The sequence below is a fragment of the Amphiura filiformis genome, chromosome 4 (assembly GCF_039555335.1).
Source record: "Amphiura filiformis chromosome 4, Afil_fr2py, whole genome shotgun sequence".
NCBI lineage: Eukaryota > Metazoa > Echinodermata > Ophiuroidea > Amphilepidida > Amphiuridae > Amphiura > Amphiura filiformis.
Window position 1 is genome coordinate 56,527,230 of NC_092631.1, and position 23,082 is coordinate 56,550,311.

General features: G+C 36.3%; 1 protein-coding gene across 2 annotated transcripts; it reads right to left on the minus strand.

Annotated features, from left to right (window-relative positions):
• Window positions 1–12,703: 12,703 nt before the first annotated feature.
• LOC140151099 (pyridoxal phosphate phosphatase PHOSPHO2-like) lies at window positions 12,704–21,509 on the minus strand. 2 transcript variants are annotated; one of them, XM_072173314.1, is made up of 2 exons: window positions 21,403–21,509; window positions 12,704–14,435 (listed from the first exon to the last, which is right to left on the minus strand). In XM_072173314.1, exon 2 carries the CDS (start codon window positions 14,433–14,435, stop codon window positions 13,662–13,664), a length of 774 nt encoding a protein of 257 aa, XP_072029415.1. In that variant the 5' UTR covers window positions 21,403–21,509; the 3' UTR covers window positions 12,704–13,661. The 2 variants fall into 2 exon arrangements, with proteins under 2 accessions (XP_072029415.1, XP_072029414.1); XM_072173313.1 differs by lacking the exon at window positions 21,403–21,509 and adding an exon at window positions 15,956–16,131.
• Window positions 21,510–23,082: the final 1,573 nt, after the last annotated feature.

Genomic DNA, 23,082 nt, shown 5'->3' on the forward strand with positions numbered 1-23,082 from the left:
TTTCATTGTACTTTTTATTCATTGTTGACTTGTACTAAGATATTTTTCTTATATATGTATTTGACAGTTATTTTGGACTGGCATTGTACTTTGTTTACTTTTTGACATTGTTTGTGGATAGTTTATCAGTTTATCTGGGTATGGGTGACAGAGTTATCATTTCTTTTGGTGATAAGGGTAGTAAAAATAACCTGGCAAGGTTATTACCCTATGAGTAAAGGTGTTTTGGCCTATTATTTGAGTAATTAATGATCTTTGCAAGAAAGGGACTTCCAGAGATCCACCAGGAACAAAACTGCTTTAAAATGGTTCATAAATGAAGAAGCCATTTTCTTTTAGAAATACCGACAAAAAATGAAGAAAAGTGACCGGTTACATCCCATCATTGAGATTGTGATTTTCACAGAATTCCTCATGCCCTGGTATAAAGATTTACGATTTGTTTCTCATGACCTGAAAAATGCAGTGTCAAGCTTTACTGTAAAGCATGACTTTCAAGGCATTAAAAATGTTGCATTTTGAAGAGAACACATGTTTCTACGATGTGAAATTGTTCGCAAGTTTGTCCATTTCTTTGAAGGGCTATAGGAAGAAATATATTTCCATACAAGAAATTTTGTAAATCAACCACACACCAGCAAAATTTTCATGCATGTGAAGTTGTGAACATTTCATGATTCAGTGTTACTAAAAATTTTGTCATTTATGCAGCGCCTTTCATGTATATCAAAGCGCTTTACATTTATTCCGCTGTCGTTAGACGTAGAATATGTCAGCTGCCATAGAATGACCAAGGCATGGTCATACCTTTGGGGCAGTAGAGAGAGGCAAGTGAGATAAAGCGCTTTGCCCAAGTGCACAACATGATGGCACCGCTGGGGCTCGAACTCAGAATCCTCCGATTGTGAGGTAGAGCTTGAACCGCTGCGCCACCGTGCCCTCGCACATCAGTCTAAGTAAATTTTCTAGAAATGCAAAAAAATGGCATGTGTGGGGAATACATTAACTGCTCAGTGCCAGAAGTGGGTAAGTGCCATAGCTGCCATATGTAGATGAGTACAATTATACCTTGTGTAAAATGCATGTTCATAGAGCAGCTATTGCACTTACCCACTTCTGGCACTGAGCAGTCATGTAGTGTAGTTTGGAATCGATGGATCTCTATGTCCCTAGCCTTATCAGGTGTAGATTGTTGATCTACATGTATTCAAGGGGAAATGTAACCTTGGTGTACCAGTTGACTAGACCATATTTCTGAACATGAATATTGAATGGCAAGGTTCATTTCATTTCAATGGACTGCCAAAAGACCCTGAAATGAATTAATGCATGACCAAGCCATGGATAGTGGTCATTATGGTCTAATTAGTTATGGTTATTGACATTGATATGCAGATGTCTATTTTGTACTAATTAATGAAAAAGCAGTTTCAATTACAAGTATTATGTGCATAGTGTAATTATTACTGGGGTAATTACCAACTGTATATTGGTCTAATGTTTGAAGGAAGTCTCTGGCAGTCACAACATTATGCGTTATATGTCAGAAAAATCATTATCAAGCACGAATCACATTTAAAACATACTCATATTGATCATAAAAAGAAATAAAAACATATCCATGTCTCAGCACATGATATCCAAAATTCCTGGGCTGCGACATTGTCTGGGGCAATGCCATGCCAGTGATACAATGAAGACTGATGACAATTGAGCACAGACAACCATGACATCATTGCCCTAGACAGTCGGCAGTCGGGAAATTTGAATATTGCGTGTTGATAGACAGCTGTTTTTATTTTTTTGTCAATATGAGTTTGTTTTAAATAAAATCATGTGATTCATGCTTGACATATTTTAGGCATAATGTTGTGATTGCCGGAGGCTTCCTTTAATAAACTTGCAGTGAATTTTATGAAACACATTTACCAATTTGTTTTGCATGTCAAATAGGAGCAAGGATGTATAACGCACAATATGACAAGCTAAACTTTTTTTTTTAAGGATAGGAAATGGTACTAATTTCTTCAGGAATTGGATAGCAATGTTTGCACATATCAATTTTTAATAATTTGCCATAAAATTTGTATTATATCACAAATTTCAAAAAATCTAAATTATTTGATATACAGTGGAAACTCGTTAATACGAGATCGCCGGGGTTGGCATGTTTAGCTCGTATTAAACGGAGTTCGTTTTAAAAGTCAGGTGCCAAAATTGTGTCGGAAGTTGGCTGTACAAGCAAAACTCCCGGGCAAAACGTCACTGGTCGGGTCTGCATAAGCTTGCATAGCTGTTTTCATTATTTTATACTAGATTTGCAGCCTACGAGCAATGTCACAGTTCGAAATTCCCTCAATCGGCATGATAGGCTAATATCCGTTTTTGATTTTCGGTAAGAGGCGATATCGGGATTTCCCCTACATGTACTTTCAGCAGCTAGTAAACATGCCTTGAAGGGTTTCCCACTTTCGATCCAAGGGCGGACTTCCGAGTTTGCGATTGGCTAGTCTGATATGACGTCAGCAATAATTGACCTTATATGGCAAATTTCGTCATGACTTGATTTTATAACATCTAAAAATAGGAAAGGGAATCCTCATTTGCCGCTAAAGTGCTGTCTGTGATTTTTGTAGCGAGTGTACTCGAAGGTCCTTTTGCCCGGGCCTGATTTGTACGCATACAAGAGTGCGGTTGCACCTGAAGTCATGCTTTGAGTTTTTGAGCGAGTATTTTGTCAACTTCTTACATGATTTACATCATAAATTTACCTTGGGAAATTAGCTTGTTTTATCCGTCATAAAAACAATAGAAAACAAAAACTTTGACTGACAGTAAGTGCTCGTATTATGCGGATTTCGTGTTATTTACCTCGTATTAAACAGTTTATTTTGTACAGTAAATAATAGGGGAAAATTGGGACCACATGTTTCTGTTCGTAGTAAGCGGTTTCTCGCATTAAGCGATCTCGTATTAACGAGTTTCCACTGTACTAGGATATTCCTTAAATTCAGAATGCAATTTGATGTGTCTGATGTGCTCTCATGTCCGACCAAAAATATTTTGCAAACATTGCTATCCAATCCCTTAACTGATCAATGTTAACTGAAATTATTTTCAGCAGTCTTGTATTATACCACCGTGCCAGGTAAGTACGGAATTGTTGCAACAGTCTATAGCTGAACTCTGTGATTATATACAGGTGGTATAATACAAGGTTGCCTTATGTTCAGTACTGGTATGCAATTACATAGGATACTCTGTATAGTATACAGATGCTACACTCTATTATAGAATTAATTTTACCTTGTTTATGGTAATGGACCAAAGTCAAAGTTAATAAAGACTGATGTTAAATTGTCTAGTTGAGAGTCATATTGGATTGTTTTTTTCCTTTCATATCTTGTGAACAGATCTATGTATACCATATTATTTTCTCTGTCTAAATCAGAATGTATGCTTAAAGCTTGTGTACATGTATGCTTCATTGTTGAAGGAATGAATTGAAGGATGTACAATGTATTTGATGAGACATTGTAATTTGCTGTAACCATCAACACGCCTAAACTGTTAAAAAAAGATTTTTTATTTTCGCATTGGTGGTGACTGCAAATGAAAGCCTCTGAAAAACTACCTACAAATGAATATTAACAAATAGCTGTCATGCAATTTGGGAATGATTCTAGTATACTTTGAACATGTGTTATTTAATGTTACAAAGAAACAAACAAACTGTTGCATGTTTTTCCTCGTCCATGATGAGCTCTCTGTAAAGTCTCTGTTACTTATGTGAATTTTTACTAGAATTATATGCCAAAGTTTATAGCAATATAAATGGTGAACTGGCTACTGCCACCTTAAAATAAATTCAATAAAAGAGGCTGGATTAATTAGACAGTACTAAATTGATACAACTGTTCACTGCTTGGGTTGTGTTGACGAGAAATTATTTCAAATTATTCAATAATAAGTTATTCCTCGATGGTAAATCTGTACCAAAGTTGTGGTGTGGAATGTACATACAGGGTGTCACTGAAAGAACTGTAACACTGTCGGAAATTTTGGACTTGACAAAATGTGTGAAAATCAAACTTACTGATTGTACAGTTCTTTCAAAGACAACCTGTATACGGTCATGTTTTTTGAGGTGGGACCCAATTGTGTCACATCTTGCAATTTGTCAAAAATGAACTCCTTTTTTGTATTTCTGATTATATTTCAAAAACTTTTCACCCAAACTAGTAAAAGTATACATTTTAGAAAGCATATATTGTCATGATTGCAAATCTGTAAAGTTTGAGTGGATATACAGGGTGTACCAAAAAATATACAGGGTGATTCCATTGAAAAATACCGAAAAATTTAAATTTCTTTACCACTTCAATATTTCTACATAGTATATTAAATTGGAAAATGAACTTGATATTTGCAATGTACACAGTTAGTCCTTTCATTAAATATATAGTTTGCACTATATTTGTTAAGCCCATTGTGTTATACAGGGTGTGAAAAAAGTTGTATTTTAAATTTGTTAATTTATGTAAAATTTCACTAAGTGCCATTAAATTTGGAAAATATATTCAATATAGTTTAAAGAAATGCTATAATATCAAATTTAAATATCCAATTCCTATATAGGGTGTTCCAAAAATCAATATACAGTGAATAATTAGTAACAAAGGTACATGTACATGTAGGCATATACATGTACAAATAGCCTACATCAATAAACTTTTAACAATAACCAGAGATCAATATGTCATCAGATTAAATCCTTTGACTGTAATAATCTCCTTTGAGAAGATTTATTTTATATTTCAAATATAAAACAATATTGAAATTTATTTCATATGCATGCAAAATTTAAAGCCCATTCTATTGCATGACCCACATTCCACTGCATTAATTAAAAGCTTATTAAATCCGTAATTACTAAGTTTATTAAGATTAACTAGGCAATTATAGTTATAGAAAGTTAAAAAATAAGATTAACATTATGCAAATGCATTTTCACTTCTACTAGGCAACAAAGTGCATAAATTTTTATTAATGGACACCAACTTCCCATTGAATTACACAGAGCTCCTCCGCTTCCGCTCCTCCACTTCCGGCACCACCCCTGACTAATTAACTTAATTAAGCTGTTGTAATTAATTAATACATTTGTTTAATTATATTTGTTATTAATTCATTAGATTAATAATTTATCTTCAAAATAAGACCAAAACCATTTGTTCATGATGAATTTTAGCAAAAATATAGGAATAAGAAGACAAAATGATTTAGCAAAATGTGACAGCACCACCTTTTTTAGGGTCCCAGTTTAAAAAACATGACCATACATAATTATAAAGTGGTTTTGTGTACTCTCAATAACTATACATGTACATGTAGGTATGCAATATACATCAGATAAGAATTAACAGAGGTCAAGTACTGGGACTAGTTAATAGGGATGATCCATTTTTATTAAAAAGCGTTTGGACATTTCTGTGGTCAAGGCCACAGCAGCTGAAGGGAGTATTATGCTTTGCGGTACCATAATAGAACTGCACATGCTATAGAAAATGTACACAAACTTCCTCACTTCAACTTGTAATTACTTGCTTAAATCAGGGGTGCTTAGATTTTTGTTTGAAAAAAATACGACCCCTACAGTATTGTGAAACTATCCATAGCTCTCAATATCTGAGCGCCTCTTGCTCATATTTTGTATACATTTGCTATGGAGCAAGCGGATACACTGCAATGCATGATGGGATACTCTCTTCAGCTGCTGTAGGTCAAGGTCATGACCATCCTCATGATTGGAGAGTTGCTTCAGTCATGCTTCAGTTCTTGCAATCTGTTTAAAGATTTTTTGCAACTAGTTCATTTGGAATGTTTATATTCAACTGTTAACATAGTTCTTTTACTTTAGTACAATTCCAAGATTTTTTTTTTCAGAATTGTACTAAAAGAACTACGTTAACTCTTTGAAAATTTATTTTGTAGGAATTGGTGGCATTTTATTTTAAGGCATTACTCAACAAGGAAAGGTAAAAATTAAAATCAATTAAAAACTATTAAAAGCTTGAGAAGTGTTTAGGTGTGTAGATTTGGCAAAACGTTAACATTATTTAGTATTAAACACTGTTGTACATAATGTAACATGATATACTATATAATATGCAGCCAACTTAGAACAAATCATTACATCAGAGGGGGAAATAAGAAATGCACTTATGACATTCCTTATATAAAGTTTATGGAGAAATGAAGTGCATATTTTTGACAAAATGCAGCTTGCAAGTTTTTATACTTAAATTGTTTGTTTATTTCAGAGTATGCAATGTGTAGTATTATTAAGGCCCTTGAAACTCACTCAATTTCCTGTTTCCCGTCACCCGCTATGAAATTTCACCCCCGTCTGTGAACGAAGAATCTGAAAAAAATAATGATTTGTTAAAATTGTACTTAAGAATATTTTTTCTGAATATTTTAGTGTTCTTTGAAGTGAAACAGGCTGCAATATCATTTGAAAACAGGCCGCAAAATCATATCAGGGAATAAATAGTTCAGTCTTCGGTGATCCCCTATTCATTTTGCTAGCTTGAAGTGTCTTGTTTGCGTACAAGCCCTTAGAATGCCTGGAGCATTTAAATAATAACAAATGATGAATGATGAAAAAGTTGCCTCATTCTGGGCTGAAAAAAAGTGACGGGAAACAGGGAATCGTGTATCAAGGGCCTAATAAGCAAAGTGTAGACAACTATGTTTTGCAAGTTTATTTATTTTATTCAATTCATCAATAATAAGGTTTAATACTTTTTGTTGTGATTTGTTTCAGAGCATGCTCAATGTACATGCATGTCAACTGCTTGGTGCAGAAAAAGGTCAACTACATGGGCCGATTGGTGCATGGTTAGGGATGCACCATTTGACTTCCAGGGAGCTAGACGTTGAGGTCGGGGCAACCCTGTACAGTTAATCTTTTTGTATTCCAAGCAGTCTAGGGGTGGTATCATAAAAAGACATTTTTGACTTGACAAAATGTGTGACTTTAAGTCTGTTGATATTTAAAATAGTTAAATGATTTAATAGTGTTGTTGTGAGTTTTGTCTCAGAGCATGCTGTGTGTGGAAATACAAAAGGCATAAAGCAAAATTGACTAGTAGGCCAGCATGCATTGATAGACTTCCAAGGCTAGGGCAATTAGCCTTTTTAGCACTGGCAGGCACAATAGAATGGCTCTGCACAAAGTGGGTAAAGTCTTGAATTTGCAGAGTTTTACCCAATTTGAACTCTATTTGTGTATGTCATACATTGAAAAGGCTTATTGGCTGGATCAAGGGTCTTGATAACTGGGACGTGCTTGTTATAGAGGTATCCCAGGTTGTGTGCCGAAAGGAAAAGTTGCCTACATATATCATGCATGTTTACATTCGTCCACACACATAATTTTGTTTTGACTGGACCATTTTGCAACAAACTATCTCACACTCACCCATGGACTTTGGGCTATTCCAGTTGAAATCCTTACCCCCTATGGAAGACATGACCTTAATCTCCCACCCAGGGATTGTGAATTTCAAATGGGGTTCCCTGTGTGGGAGATTAAGGTCATGTCTTCCATAGGGGGTGTATGGATTTCAACTGGAGTAGACCAATGTTTTGACTGGACCATTGTAAAATTGCCATTTTTGCCAATATATGTTATGAAAGTGTAAGTATGTTGATGAAAACACTTGAGCATAGTATGGTGCATATGGTGTTGGGACTGCAATAATTGTAATAAGTACATGTATAATCTACAAAGTATTCACACTACAGTTGTTTGGCCAATTCAGGATATCGAGTCTACATGCTGCTAAATACTGTCATAAGTTGTGACATTTTGAAATTTGAGAAATGTGAGTGTTAACATTGTTAAACAAGTTACATTCAGCTACTGTACAATCGGTTCACTAATGCATGTCATAATATATGTATATTTGAAAGTTTTGCAAATTATACCAGAGATAAGGAAAATAGGGTGTATCCTTGGTGTATCCTTGGTGTATCCTATTCATGACTAGTGTGAAGACTCCATTGACAGATTTTTGTTCAGTAAGCTGCCTAAAAGCAGCGTACGGAAGAAAAGCTGTATCATTTTTCAATAGAAGATATCTGTGCTAGTCTAATCCATGTCATTTTACACAAGGATAAACTGAAAAAGGGGCTTTTTGCTAATGTTACTTGATTGCATAATTGCAGTCGCCTCGTGACTATGTACCATATAAACATGTAATGTTGTCAAATGTGCAAAATTGAATACAGGGTTGACTAACTGAAAATAATGTTGACATGAGAATGTTATTTCAATGCCAAGCATTTTGATGTAACAATTAATAAGTTAAACCATTTGCATGTTTTAGAGAATTCAATGATATTAATAAAATGTTTAAGTTAAAATGTTGAGTATGTGTAGTCTCTTTTCTCTGTATTTTGCATGTGTATATAAAATTATTTGAATTTTCAAATTTTGATTTAAAAAAATCCTAAAATGATTATCTGTTTGCTATTTGTACCTGCACAAGTCTATTTTAATCCAAAAACAAGGCTGATTGGAGCACTTCGATGTTTATGACCCCCATTACGCTACTTGCAGTTCAGCCATTATGCACTATGTGCGGGAGAGCCTCGAACTGGCAGCATACATGAAAGGAAGAATTATGTAACCTTACACAGAACGTTATGACTAGTTCAATTCCCATTCATGTATGCTGCCAGTTCGAGGCTCTCCCGCACATAGTGCATAATGGCGAACTGCAAGAGCTTAATAGAGCCAAAAACATGACCTTTGACCTTTTTGGCTATAACTGTACGTTAAACTATACATTTTCTGAATCCTTGTGACTAGAGGAATGGTTTTTAAGTAGGGATGACCAATGAACCATCAACTTGATTAGAACACGCCCATAGACATGCAGGGAGCTCAACTGTGCACTGCTTGCACAGACATTTCTAAATTGAGCTCATTCTTTTATTTTTCATAATTTTTCTGTAAAAATTGGAGATGTTAATGCCAATTATGTTTTGTAACTATCCTGCAAATTACAGCAACATAATTTTGGTTTTTCTGTAAGTGTGAGTCAAAATTGGTCCATCGCCACAGTGCGCTTAATTGCCAGTGGCCAAGTGCAGCACTGCTCAGAATGGCACAAAATATTCAGATGAATAAGATCAGGTGAAAACCTTGACCTACTGAGCTGTAATTTGGCAGAGTTGTCATTATTACCTCTATCATACCTTCTGTAAAAAGGTTAAAAAAATGGACAAGTAGATCTCGAGTTAAAAATTAATCACCAGCTTCCCTTTGGAATTTCCATACACCTTTTGTACCTTTTTGTAGCAATAGGGGCAACATGAAATTATTTAAAGACAATTTGAGCAACTTTGAAATTTGACCTAGGGTAAAGTTTGATGACCTTTTCACATCCTAGATAGGTCAAACTATACATTTTCTGAATCCTTGTGACTAGAGGAATACATTGGAATGACCTTTTCCCACCAAAAGCTACTCCGGTTCAATTAGTATCATGCATTTTTGTGTAGCCCATGATGTCAACTATCTCTGGTAGCAGTGCAGCTTTGCCCCCCCCCCCTCAACTGGTAACAAATACCCCATAACTGAGGATGTCAGGCTCACATGCTAAGTAGGGCTCATAATTATTGCACAGCCCCTTATGACGAAATGGGTACCCAGAAATTGAAACAAAATAATAAACAAATTCATGTTTTGGCACAAGTAAATTCAAACAAGTGCCTTTATTTACATATATCCACAGGATGAAGTTTATATAAGATTTACAGCAATGAAACTCACCATGTTTAATTTACCCTGACTCATATGGTTATAACCTGCTATGTCGAAGGTTCGCAATGTCGAAAATAAGGTTTGATATACAGTAAGCCAAAAAATTAAGGTACCAGCTCTGTTCACCCCTGTACGAGGGGGTATCAAAAAGTTTTAGAAATCGCCCAGAAGTGAAAGAGCTATATCAATGAAATTTTGTCAGTGCAATTACTGGTCCTTATGCACATTATGGTCCAAATATGGTCTCATAGGTATGTCTACTTTTTTTACAGGTGGCACTAGATGCCAATAACCCGCTGCCCCAGTTACTGCGCAAAAACTGCAAGATTGAGAAAATTGAGGCAAGCAGCATTATTAAGATCCTGCTTTTGAAGGGTTGCAGTGCCTAGAAAATTGATGATGATATGAAAGTTATCTTCGGTGGTGATTGTGATATGTCACTGTCGCTTTTTGGAAAAGGAATTTTTATTTCATCACAGATTTTCTGGGCACTGTAACCCTTAAAATGGAACTTAATCATGCTGCATGCCTCAATTTTCTCCATTTTGCTGGTTATGCGGTTACATACATGTATGCAGGTAGTGACATCTAGCTCCTGTAATAAAAAGTAAACATACTTATGAGACCATTTTTGCACCATAATGTACATAAGGACCAGTGATTGCACTGACAAAATTTCATTGATATAGCTCTTTCACTTCTGTGCGATTTCTAAAACTTTTTGATACTCCCTCGTATATCCTAAATAAAGACAAATATGTCAAAATTAAAACAAGCAGCCAATACCTGTACTCTTTAGCTCTGATTTAAGATCTTATTTGTTGAAATTGGTTGAGAATTGAAGAAACGGTGATCTAAAATCTAATGAAGAAACAAAATCAAAAGTTGCACTAATCAATGAAAGCACGACCCTAGTTTTAACGTGCTAATCAATGGAAGTGCAGCGCTAGTTCTCTTGTTCACGAACGTTTTGTGTACAAATCAATAGGGCATTTAATGCAGCAAACTGCAACTTTTACATTGGTACCTTCCTTGGGTTTTTGGATCGCCGTGTCTTTATTTCTTGAACAACTAATGAGGTCTTAAATTCGAGCTAAAAGATGCAGCCATTGGCTGCTGGTTCCAATTATGACATATTTGTCTTTGGTTAGGATATACAGGAGGTGAACATAACTGGTACCTTAATTTTTTTGAAATGAGGTTGGCTATGTCAAATCTTTACCTACACCATTACCCTAATCATAGAAAACCTTATTGTATACTTGACATAATGAAACTTCTATATATGTGACCTAGCAATCTTTGATATAGCGGGTGGACACCACTCATACACTGGGGTCCATGCATGTACATAATGTATACTCTGACATTCCTACGAAAAAGGTGATCAAATTATTCCCTTACTGGTATGTCAACATAGTGTGTTAAATGTGTAAACAAAAGTTAACAAAATAACAATGTACTACATAACAGTTGCTGCCGCTTAATTTTATCACTGGAATGTCCGGCCTCATAGTGAGATGTGAGTAAAACTGGCCAAAAGGGGGTAATTACCAGTAATTGTGTAATTAATGGTGGATTGCTTTTATCACCTTTTTCATCGTGAAATTGAGTACTAAAAAGTATAAAATGTAAGTACTAGGTGAGTGAGAAGTGATATCTTGGATATTGAATCTGAAGAAAGTCTACCAATGAAACCACTATAGAATTTAATGATATATTTAAATATATTATAGAGGTTTTCCAACTTCGTTATATTGCACTAATTTGCATAAACTGAAAATTACAACTTTAAATCTTCGAACCAGGGGTAGCATATTTGGTATCCACGGTTTAGGGATCCAAATAATATTAGTAAATGCAAAGGTCCAAGGCCCATAAAAGGAAGTGGCGGAGGAAGTATTAAAATTAAGGGGAGGGGGAGAGGTTGGGGGACAAGCATATTTAATTCCCATTTTACTGGGACTTTCAATTTCCGACTATTTAAGCCCCAAATGAAGGTGTGTTTTGCCATTTTATGGACCAGTGCACGCAAAATTTTGCAATTTCACCCTATTAGGTCCAAAAACTTGTTTATTGTGCTAAAAAGGAAGATGCAGAGGGCAATTATTGCTTAATTTGTCTCCTACATGTATTCTCATAATTACAAAATCTGGCCTTGTTACACTCAGGAAATTATTTTTGTAACTTAATAATTTGTTTTGAGATGAAAAAACTGAACTATAAATCATGTTTTTAGTTTTTGCCAGCAAAAACTGGCCAAAATTGTTTTTGCCAAGTGGTTAAAAGCGCGGTTTTTCCACCTGCGAACCCTGATATTATAGGGGCAAGGACTACAACTACTGCACTGGAAATTTTATTCGAGCATAGACAACAGTTGTGGAGTTACAGTCAAAAATGAGGGGAAACCAATATTTTATCAATAAATCAATAACTACTTGCCTTGAAGCTTGAGTTGCTGAATTTTCAGTGCAGTAGTTGTAGTCCTTGCCCTTATAGTATACATATCTTACTTGTCACCAATGCGCTATAATTTTTGAGAAAAATGCAAAAATAGGCACAAAATTGGCCAGGGGTGTAGTACCCCCTTAAGGTACCAAATGACATTAGATTAAGGTCAGCAGTCATCTGGTCGCCAAGTGCATATATATCTGCACTGGAATGGTTCCTCTTCTCTTTCATAAATGTGACAGGCAGGGGTAGCGTTTTAAGGGGTCTTGGGGTCCAGGACTCCTTGATTTGGCAGGTCCCCGTGATTTGGACCCCTTAATTTTGTGCATCTGTGTAGAATTAGATGCCTGGACCCCTTTATTTACCAATTTGGACCCCTGGCCTCGGCAGGTCACCGCTAACCCTGGTGACAGGATCAAGAATAATCAGTCTAATGTCAACCATTTTCAATTTTGATTTTTGTTCAGTATTTATTGAGGGTACAGACCTCACAAGTTGTTTAAAATGTATCGAGGAGGGTCGACTCATTTATTATTCACAACTTGCACTACCAGAGGTACATGTACATTGCTACCCAGATACTTCATTGGTATTGTAAAAGTACCTGTGTAGGAGTACACCCATCGGAATCACACATGTTCTGGATTGGTGCTGGCTGCACACGACAGATACTTTAGAGTAGCCACAAAGTAACTGGGCAGCAGTGTGTACCTTTGGGATCTGCAGCAATAGGAATCCGGTAGTGTATCATAAGTACATTTTTTGTTTCTCAGATCAAAAGAAATGAAAAACAAACATGAAACTGTAGGTGGGCATACAATCAAGTAAATATGTATTATTTTGAAATTAATTCTAATACTGGAATTAAAATTTGGCTACTCAGTTTGCTACGTTGCGTCTGACGGTCCGAAACCATTTGACTTCATCAGGCATCTGATTGATGATGAGGAAATATCTCATAATGCCGGGTCCCAAGCGTGTGACAATTGGAAACTGAGTCCCCTTTTCTTATTAATGGTGGGTTCCTGACTCGGAGAAGAGTCAAGGAATCCATATGGGAGAAAGTGGAGGAGCCCACCATTAATAAGACAGGGGTACTCCATTTCATATTGTTACACGCTTAATTACGAGACATTCATCGCCGTCTGATGTCACCTCATCATCAATCAGATGCCTGATGAAGTCTCATGGATTAGGACCCAACGTAGCAGAGGGAGTTGCACAACTTCAGCTCCAGTATTAGAGTAAATTTCAAAATAATGTTTAATACTACTGCCAATGAATAATCTACACCATGATACCTTTCTTAATAGTTAAATACATTTCTCATATACTATTGTTCAGTTTGTGCAATGAAGCAAGGAGATTTGTCTCAACATTTGTCACCAGTACTTTTCAATAAGAATTCTAAAATTCTAAAACCATTATCCCATGGGAAGACAGTTGCCTTCAGTGTATCCTCCCCTTGTTCCTCTCCTTTTTCCAATAATTTCTGAATCTTCCTAATAAGTCTGTAACCTTGTCTTGGAAAGACAATATCGTCCACCCCCAGACCCGGGACAGGGCAAAAGTCATTACTACCGTCTCCGACAAGAAAGATACGTGAGTAGGTCACACCTTGCTTCTCCTGTTGCTCCAGGTATGTTCTCAACACTGCCCCTTTACACAGATTTGACGGACACGTCTTGCAGTTATGCTGATGATACGGCCGCAATCTCAAGCAGCCTTTGCTATCAAACTCGGCCGGATTTGTGAAAACCGAAGTGACCGAACTCAGCAAATCTTTAGAATCCAAAATGGTATTGATGAAAACCGAATTGGAATCGGACACTACGATGCAGTCCATGACGGCATTGGTCCTTTGATACTCAATCAGTTCAACCATGCCGGGGACAAAGGTCATGGTGTGCATGCAGTCAACAACCTGAGCAGGGGTGACCCCGAGGGAATGCATGTGAGTGAAGATTTCTCCCATAAACTGATTCCAGCTTTCATGGTGTTTGTAGCTCTGCTGGATTTCGTCAGGTACTTTGTGCTCTGGTAGCAATCTTCGTATCCACAGATCGCTGTTATCGTGGATTATGGTGTGGTCAAAATCAATCATCAGCAGTAATCTAGTATTGTTTGGTGGGATTGCATTAGCCATCTGGAATTTAACAAAAGAAGACAAAAAGTATATGATAAGTATTAGCAGGTCTGATATTTTCCAACCACAGAAAAGAACACTTTAGACACAAGGATCTGACATTATACCAGTGCTGTACGGTGCAAAAACTGATTGAGGCGCCAATGGCTCCTAACTTTATCAATTTGGGCGCCCATATTTTGCTCCCAGGTAAAAAATCCGAGGCGCCAACTGAACAGCCACGTGTGTTGAATGTTCATAGCTGCTGTACTCAATCTACATATTTCCATTGAACGCTACATACTTCATACACAGCATGTACAGTGTAGGTAGGCCTATATGTTTTCCAGGAAATCCCCATTGAGACATAATAAATGGATATTCATAGCATACATTCATACTCTTGAATGCTACGTTACATACATGTTTTGCATTTGCTGGCGATTAAAAGCTTCAACAGTTGGGCGCCAATGGCGCCAGGGATTGAATATTTAGTCGCATCAGAAAATATCTAGTCGCCAATGCGCCTAAAATTGTCGCACCGTACAGCACTGCATTATACACATTGTACCTCAATTCATTGTATCACACAATTTCCTTTTTTTGGTCATAAACAGTATTCCCTCTTTAAGGATATTGTTGTTGAGCCAATTTGACTATTTTATTGAGATTTTTGGATATAAGGTTTGGGCCATAAATCTCAATAAATGGTCAAATTGGACTGCACACCTCTTCATTCCTTTTTCTTCCTGGAGGATTTTGTGCCAGTTCTGAATGCAAGAATGATAATGAAAATTCCCAATCTTTTCTGTTGATGTCCTACAACTCCTATCTACATGTTACAAGAGTTTCGTTAGGGAAAAAATGAAGAATTCAGCTATACAAAAAACGATATCCATTATTCTTGATTGGTGATATAGGCAATAACTTTTTTTTTGATCATATCTAAAATAGGGCGTCAATTTAAAGCTGGCATTGTAAGGTGAATCCCTCAATAAAGATTTCACAAATCAAAAACGTGAACTTAACTTAAAAAGTCTAAAAAATATATATACCACATTTTTCATCTGACCCCTTCAAATCTACATGATTGTATGCTCTTAAAAATATATCAGTGTTATTTGGACCCACTGATGAGATAAGTTCTTTGGACGTTATTGATCTTTTGAGTTGGTCTCCAGGTAACCCGAAATATTCCATATTAGGGAGCAGTGTTTGACATAAGAAAATAAAGGTGGTTGTTCACCGGACAACCAGGTCTCAGTTTTTGGTTGTCCACCCACCACATTTAGAAGAGAGGGGGTTAAAAATATTAGATGTCATTCTGTCAATCATATGACGTCATCAGTGAGAGATATCCCGATTGTAGACAAGATATCAACACAGCATCACCATCTGCTGAAGACGCTAGTCGGACTAGTGAAAACGTTCCAGGTGAGCGAAAAATAGTGTAGTGTTGAAGTTAAAACTTTAATTTTATCTACCACTACGTATGAATATCCACTCGTATATAATCAACATACGGTTTATACTAGACTTACAGTCAAACTGCAAGAGATAGGCAGCGACTGACGTCTGCTCAGGCCCAATTGCAATAGCCAACTTATACACATTTCCTGAAATGCATCTTATAAAAACACAAGTAATATTTAGTTTTAAATTTCCCATTTTCAAGAAAAGAAATGCATGATACTGTATATACAGCTTGTACGTAGTACTGGCATGAATGTATCACAGAATAATTTATTGTTTTTGTTATTGAAAATGTCCGATGGTCTGATTAAACCCCCGAGTAGAAATTATTGAAAATTAGGTTAATTTCAGACTGACATAAAATTGTAAAATACTACCCAAGTCAGCCGGGTGATACATTGTATGAAATACAACTGTAGCATGGATCATAAATTCTAACTGGCAAATAAATGATTTAATGCCCTTTTCTAAAACATAATTGCAAGAGAAGGATTGAGAAAATATACACAGAAAATAGCAATACTTGCAGTTTAAAAGCAATTCACATGTTATTTACATATGCACAAATGTTTAAAAAACAACTATACCAATCACCGATGGTGGCACCCACAGAATTGTGTGGAAAATGACATTTTTGTGGTAAATACAACAACATTACACCTGTACATGTAAGTACATCAAGCAAGGATCTGATTAATCAAAATGAAATGGATGGAAGTTTTGAGTTATAATAGGTTTGTCCATGCAATTTAGCAATAGTCACTGACATGACTGATGCAAGTAAAATAAAATTTAACCAATACTCACACAATTAACAATACATGGCATGGCATGGAAATGTTTGCATTTTTGTTTGCAAATTGCTACACAGTACATGTACACATTCCAAAATTGTGTAGCAAATGATGAAAATTGTGGCATTTTGCTACTGCTACGCACTTATTGCAGACACTGATACGGTATGTGCAAATTATCACACAAAGATAATCACACTACGCATTGCATCGACCGCTCTAACACAGTCAGTGCAGTGCATCACGCAATGAAGCGCATCAAGACTCAAGAATCGCACATGATCATGCAGCATGCATGCCCATGCATGCATCAAGATGGGGGTCGAGTCCTGGTTCTCTGGTTTATTCTGTTGTTACACCAAAATGACCAAATGAAATTACTTTGTGCTCCAGTCCCTGCTCCTCTAGGCAGGCCACTTACGAGCTCATTAGTACGCCTAAAAGCAGGTCAGTCATGTCAGTCTTAATAATAATATTCATGAGACAGGCTCAGGCGATATTTAGATTAGGGCAATTCCACGGTAACGGAAGGACATTTGCACTCTAAAACGACATTTCAAACTTGGGAATCAAAAACACCTAAATATAGTTACATGTATATCAAACAAATGTTACTATTTCATTACTAATACTGCTACCTTCAAATTCCACACCTTTTTTTCACAGAAATACCTTTCGCATATGAAATATGAATATTAATGAGCTCGGTAACGGAAGGACGGTAAAACGGACATGGATTTTTTACCTAAAATTCTTTTGCATAAATTATGTGAATTTTGTAAGGCAACATTGTTTTCAAAGTGGGAAATGTAATCCTTTGAGTGTTAGCTACTTAATATCACTTTTCATTTGAAATTATGTGTTTCGGTAATAAAATTACAATGCCTTAAGTGGATTAGCCATGGTAACGGAAGGATGGTAACGGAAGGACAAAAGGTTTACTAAATTTTAGGGGATAATAAAATACATAAGAAATACAAAAATCATGAAAAACACCACAGTATGTACAACTTTCAACTTTCATTGAGCAATTTTGTACAAAAAAACTGTAACAACATCTTAATGAGGATGTGTAAATTAGATCCAAAGTAAGGCAGTTTTTCTTTAAAAATCGAAAAATTGGCCAAAAAACAGGGTTTTTGAAGAAATTTCATTGTAAACATATTTTAAATTATGTGTATTAAAGATAGCTCAAATGACAGAGCTAGTTCCAGTAACTGTAACTCGTCGTACCTAGAGTTACAGTTCACTCTAGTATTATTATCTTTTCCACAAATAAGAAACATCACAATATGTGGGCTCATTTTGGGCTCTAAGGATGCAGCTGAGGAACTCTCTCAAGGACAGTTTGGGCATGCACTGACGATTTTAATCCCATTGTACCAGGGTTTGGGCGTGCTTGGATGACCAGCTTGTTTTACATGAGACTCCTTACACTGACATCATGAAGCAGTCATTTTTCGCAGAGGCAATTGCAATTTGGAACAGGTTCCCTGTTGTGCCTGTACCCGACGACGACGACGACAGTAAAAGTTTGACCAGCCAGAAGCCCCAAAAGACAGACCCAGCCAGCACTCAAGTCAACCTCCAGTGATACTCCCGTGTGGAAGTGCTATGGAGGAAGTTTCAACGAGGTAACGAGGTATGATTTAATACCACTGTACTAGTCTATACTCCCAAAGTTGAGGTAATTGATCAACATTGATCTCATCTTTTGGGTGGGTTCAAAATTCCCAGGGTTGGCAAAATCTGCAATCTTCATGGGAGTAATTTACTTAGTGCAAAAGTGGTCAAAATATTGCTCTGCAAAATGTCTTGATTTTCATGATTTGGATTTATCATATTGAGCAGCATTCTACTTGTGATGTTTCTACACTGTGTACATGTAGAGAGGGTCTACAGCATCTCTGAGGTAAAACTGACAAATACAAGGTATATTTCTTGATGCTTGAAGTTTGGATTTCTTAAACGTACAGTGCATCCCTATATACCGCTGCAAGACTTCAGGTCCGTATATGTCATTATGTTTATGATAAAGACTGATGTCTTGCTGGCAGGACTAATGACAGAGCACATTGAACTCTTTCATCTGATACCAAATGTGTCATTGTAGCATTTGTAGTTTCAAAGTTCTAAGCATTTTTCAATTTTTTTCTCATGTCCACTTTGGTGTGGAATTGCCCATTAATCGAAAATAATCGATTATTTTTTTTAATCGGGTACTCAATTAGTTAAAAACACTGTAATTAGGCAGATTCCCATATGAAACTATTGAGGGAAGTCTTCGTGAGGTACATTTTCAGACAAAAACTTGTGACCGCTTTAAATTTTTCACAAAATACCTAAAATAAATAAGAAATACCAAAACGAGCTAGATGTGAATACAAAAAAGGAAATATACCATTATTTGGCTGTCTAAAAACATAACAACACACATTTTTGTTGTGGTACTTTTTTGTAGGATGGCCCTACAAATATTTATTTTGAAGAAAATTGCTTGAAAAAGCACACTCAATGTGCATTGTATGGTCACAATTTCATGAAACAAAAACAAAAGACAAATCATGAAACAAAAACAACAGAGCTAGTTCCAGTAACTGTAACTCGTCGTACCTAGAGTTACAGTTCACTCTAGTATTATTATCTTTTCCACAAATAAGAAACATCACAATATGTGGGCTCATTTTGGGCTCTAAGGATTCAGCTGAGGAACTCTCTCAAGGACAGTTTGGGCATGCACTGACGATTTTAATCCCATTGTACCAGGGTTTGGGCGTGCTTGGATGACCAGCTTGTTTTACATGAGACTCCTTACACTGACATCATGAAGCAGTCATTTTTCAGAGAGGCAATTGCAATTTGGAACAGGTTCCCTGTTGTGCCTGTACCCGACGCACGGCATTTACGACAGTAAAAGTTTGACCAGCCAGAAGCCCCAAAAGACAGACCCAGCCAGCACTCAAGTCAACCTCCAGTGATACTCCCGTGTGGAAGTGCTATGGAGGAAGTTTCAACGAGGTAACGAGGTATGATTTTAATACCACTGTACTAGTCTATACTCCCAAAGTTGAGGTAATTGATCAACATTGATCTCATCTTTTGGGTGGGTTCAAAATTCCCAGGGTTGGCAAAACCTGCAATCTTCATGGGAGTAATTTACTTAGTGCAAAAGTGGTCAAAATATTGCTCTGCAAAATGTCTTGATTTTCATGATTTGGATTTATCATATTGAGCAGCATTCTACTTGTGATGTTTCTACACTGTGTAGAGAGGGTCTACAGCATCTCTGAGGTAAAACTGACAAATACAAGGTATATTTCTTGATGCTTGAAGTTTGGATTTCTTAAACGCATAGTGCAGTGCATCCCTATATACCGCTGCAAGACTTCAGGTCCGTATATGTCATTATGTTTATGATAAAGACTGATGTCTTGCTGGCAGGACTAATGACAGAGCACATTGAACTCTTTCATCTGATACCAAATGTGTCATTGTAGCATTTGTAGTTTCAAAGTTCTAAGCATTTTTCAATTTTTTTCTCATGTCCACTTTGGTGTGGAATTGCCCATTAATCGAAAATAATCGATTATTTTTTTTTATTCGGTTCTCAATTAGTTAAAAACACTGTAATTAGGCAGATTCCCATATGAAACTATTGAGGGAAGTCTTCGTGAGGTACATTTTCAGACAAAAACTTGTGACCGCTTTAAATTTTTCACAAAATACCTAAAATAATTACGAAATACCAAAACGAGCTAGATGTGAATACAAAAAGGAAATATACCATTATTTGGCTGTCTAAAAACATAACAACACACATTTTGTTGTGGTACTTTTTTGTAGGATGGCCCTACAAATATTTATTTTGAAGAAAATTGCTTGAAAAAGCACACTCAATGTGCATTGTATGGTCACAATTTCATGAAACAAAAACAAAAGACAAATCATGAAACAAAAACAACCATAACTTTAGTTCTATTTGAAATACCAAGCTGGTTGACCACTCATTTTGTTTGTAATTGCAAGCTCTTTATTTGAAACCCAAAATCAAAATGCTGTGACCATGTTTAAATTTTGCATGATACTGCCTACTGTAACAGAAATATTGAGATTTAGATTTTATCGAAAATAATCGACTGTTTTTCTTTAGAAGCAAATAGATTATTTAAGGCAGCTGTAGGTTCGACACAAGCTCATCCCTTCTAAAAGCGGATTTTCTTATTCCTCAAGATTGGTAGTGCATTCATGAGATGCTAATTTCTATCGTGTTCATTTCTGTTGTGACGAGAAAATGGCCATCAAAGTCGCGTCAGTGATGAAGTCATGAAAATATATTTACGCCCCGGGTTACGTATTTGTATAATTCTATTGTTCTCACTCTCAGACTCAGTCTCACTCTAGTCTATACTAGTCTCAGAAAAAACCCGGTCCCGGGTTTTCTACAGTATACAATGGCAATGCTATAATGGCGCTCTAGCTGAAATACAGTAAGATAATGTGAGCTAGTAAAATGTAAACCTGTATTTTGGCTAGGGTATCTCGAGGAGTCATGAACATGCCTAAACATGCTATTATTTTAAAGTAGGCTGTCATACACGCATGGCTGTTGAATTCGTAGGGTTCAAAATTCGCGTAACCCACAAATTTCAATAAAACTTTTATATAATAATATACAAAGGAATAATGTTCACTTAATTTTGTACTAGAGATGATTAACTTACTTCGAATGAGGTAAAATTTAACAAAAAACAATACAAATTGAGTAATTTAGCAGCAGAATCCGTATTTTTTTTACTCTTCCCGTTTTGAAGCCTGCCTCCAACGTCTAATTTCCTTTGTTTGTTGTTAATTCATTTCTCCAAATTAGTCTCGTTAATAACTTTGTTGCATGCTTTCTGTAACGCAGTGGATCTGTTGGTGAAATGATTAATTGATTAAGGGATCTGGAATGAGCGTTTTGAGCGTTTCCACAGTATTTTTGTGGGACATGAGAGCATTCTGAATACGAAGCATATCTTTCTGATATCAAATATTTTTCATTTTTTGAAATTCACGATATAAGGCCTAAATACAAATTTTATGACAAATTATTAAAATTTGATATTTTTCACATTTTTGATAAATAACAGTCCTCGAAGTAAATTTTATAACTATAATGACATATTCTTAAAGTGTAGGCCTATGTAGCTGGGAGGAAAAGCCGACGATCAATTGAAAATTTTGACCTTTCATATTGAAGATATGGATTTTTTTCCCAAAAAGACCTATTTTTTGGTGTTTTGGGAAAAAAAAAATCCATACCTTCTTACGAAAGGTCAAAATTTTTAATTGATCGTCGGCTTTTCATCCCACCTACATACACTTTAATTATAAATCATCAGATTTATAAAGTTTACTTCGAGTAGGGCCTACTGTTAAAATATCAAAAATATCAATTTTTAATCATTTGCCATAAAATGTGTATTAGGCCTACATTGCGAATTTCAAAAAAATCAAAATTATTTGATATCAGAAGGACATTCTACGAGCTTCGTATTCAGAATGCAATTCGATATGTCTGATGTGCTCTAATGTCCCACAATAAATACTGTCCAAACGTTCATACCCCACCCCTTAAGGGCTGCATGTGCAATAATTATGTGCCCTGGGGTACTGGGGGGGAGAGGGGGCAAGAAATTTTGGCGAGCGCAAAGGGGGGGGCGAGCAAGCTTTGGCAAGCTGAGGGGGTGTGCAAACAATTTTTGCACACATTCATGGGGTGCCTTTTAAATATTCTAAAAAGGCTTAGGAAAACAGTAGGCCTACGGAAATGCTTAAATATGCCGGCAAATTGTCCTGCTTGCTGCGCTTGCAACATATGCGTAGACCATTTAAGGTTTGTAAATTGGGATCCCAAAAATTTGGCATGCGCAAGGGGAGGGGGGGGCAAAGAATTTCTGGCAGGCCGGGGGGGCAAGCGATTTTTGGAAATTTGGAAATGTAATTATTGCACAGCCCCTTAATTATGGCTTTATATGGGTTCATTTAGTAATTATTGAGTTCATATCATGATAAACCAAATAATTTTTATCACATTAGGCAAACAACATCAAACACTTTGAATGCCTGCTGGGGGAAGTCATGGGATTTCTCGGGGGGGGGGGGAACCACGTAAAGTGACTTTCGCTGTTTTCAAATGATGTTATTCTGCTAGTATGATCCACCAGTCCTTCAACTGACTAAAAAACCTGAATTCAGTATTAAAACTGAAAATTCTCATGCCTGAGCATAAGTCTATTAAGGGGGCTATCATTTTCTTCGGAAGGGGTCCCAAATTTTCCAAAAGTCGGCATCAATAAAATTGCACCCCCTATATCACACACCGACATCGCCTGGCTAATAATTACTTGGTGCAGCAGAGA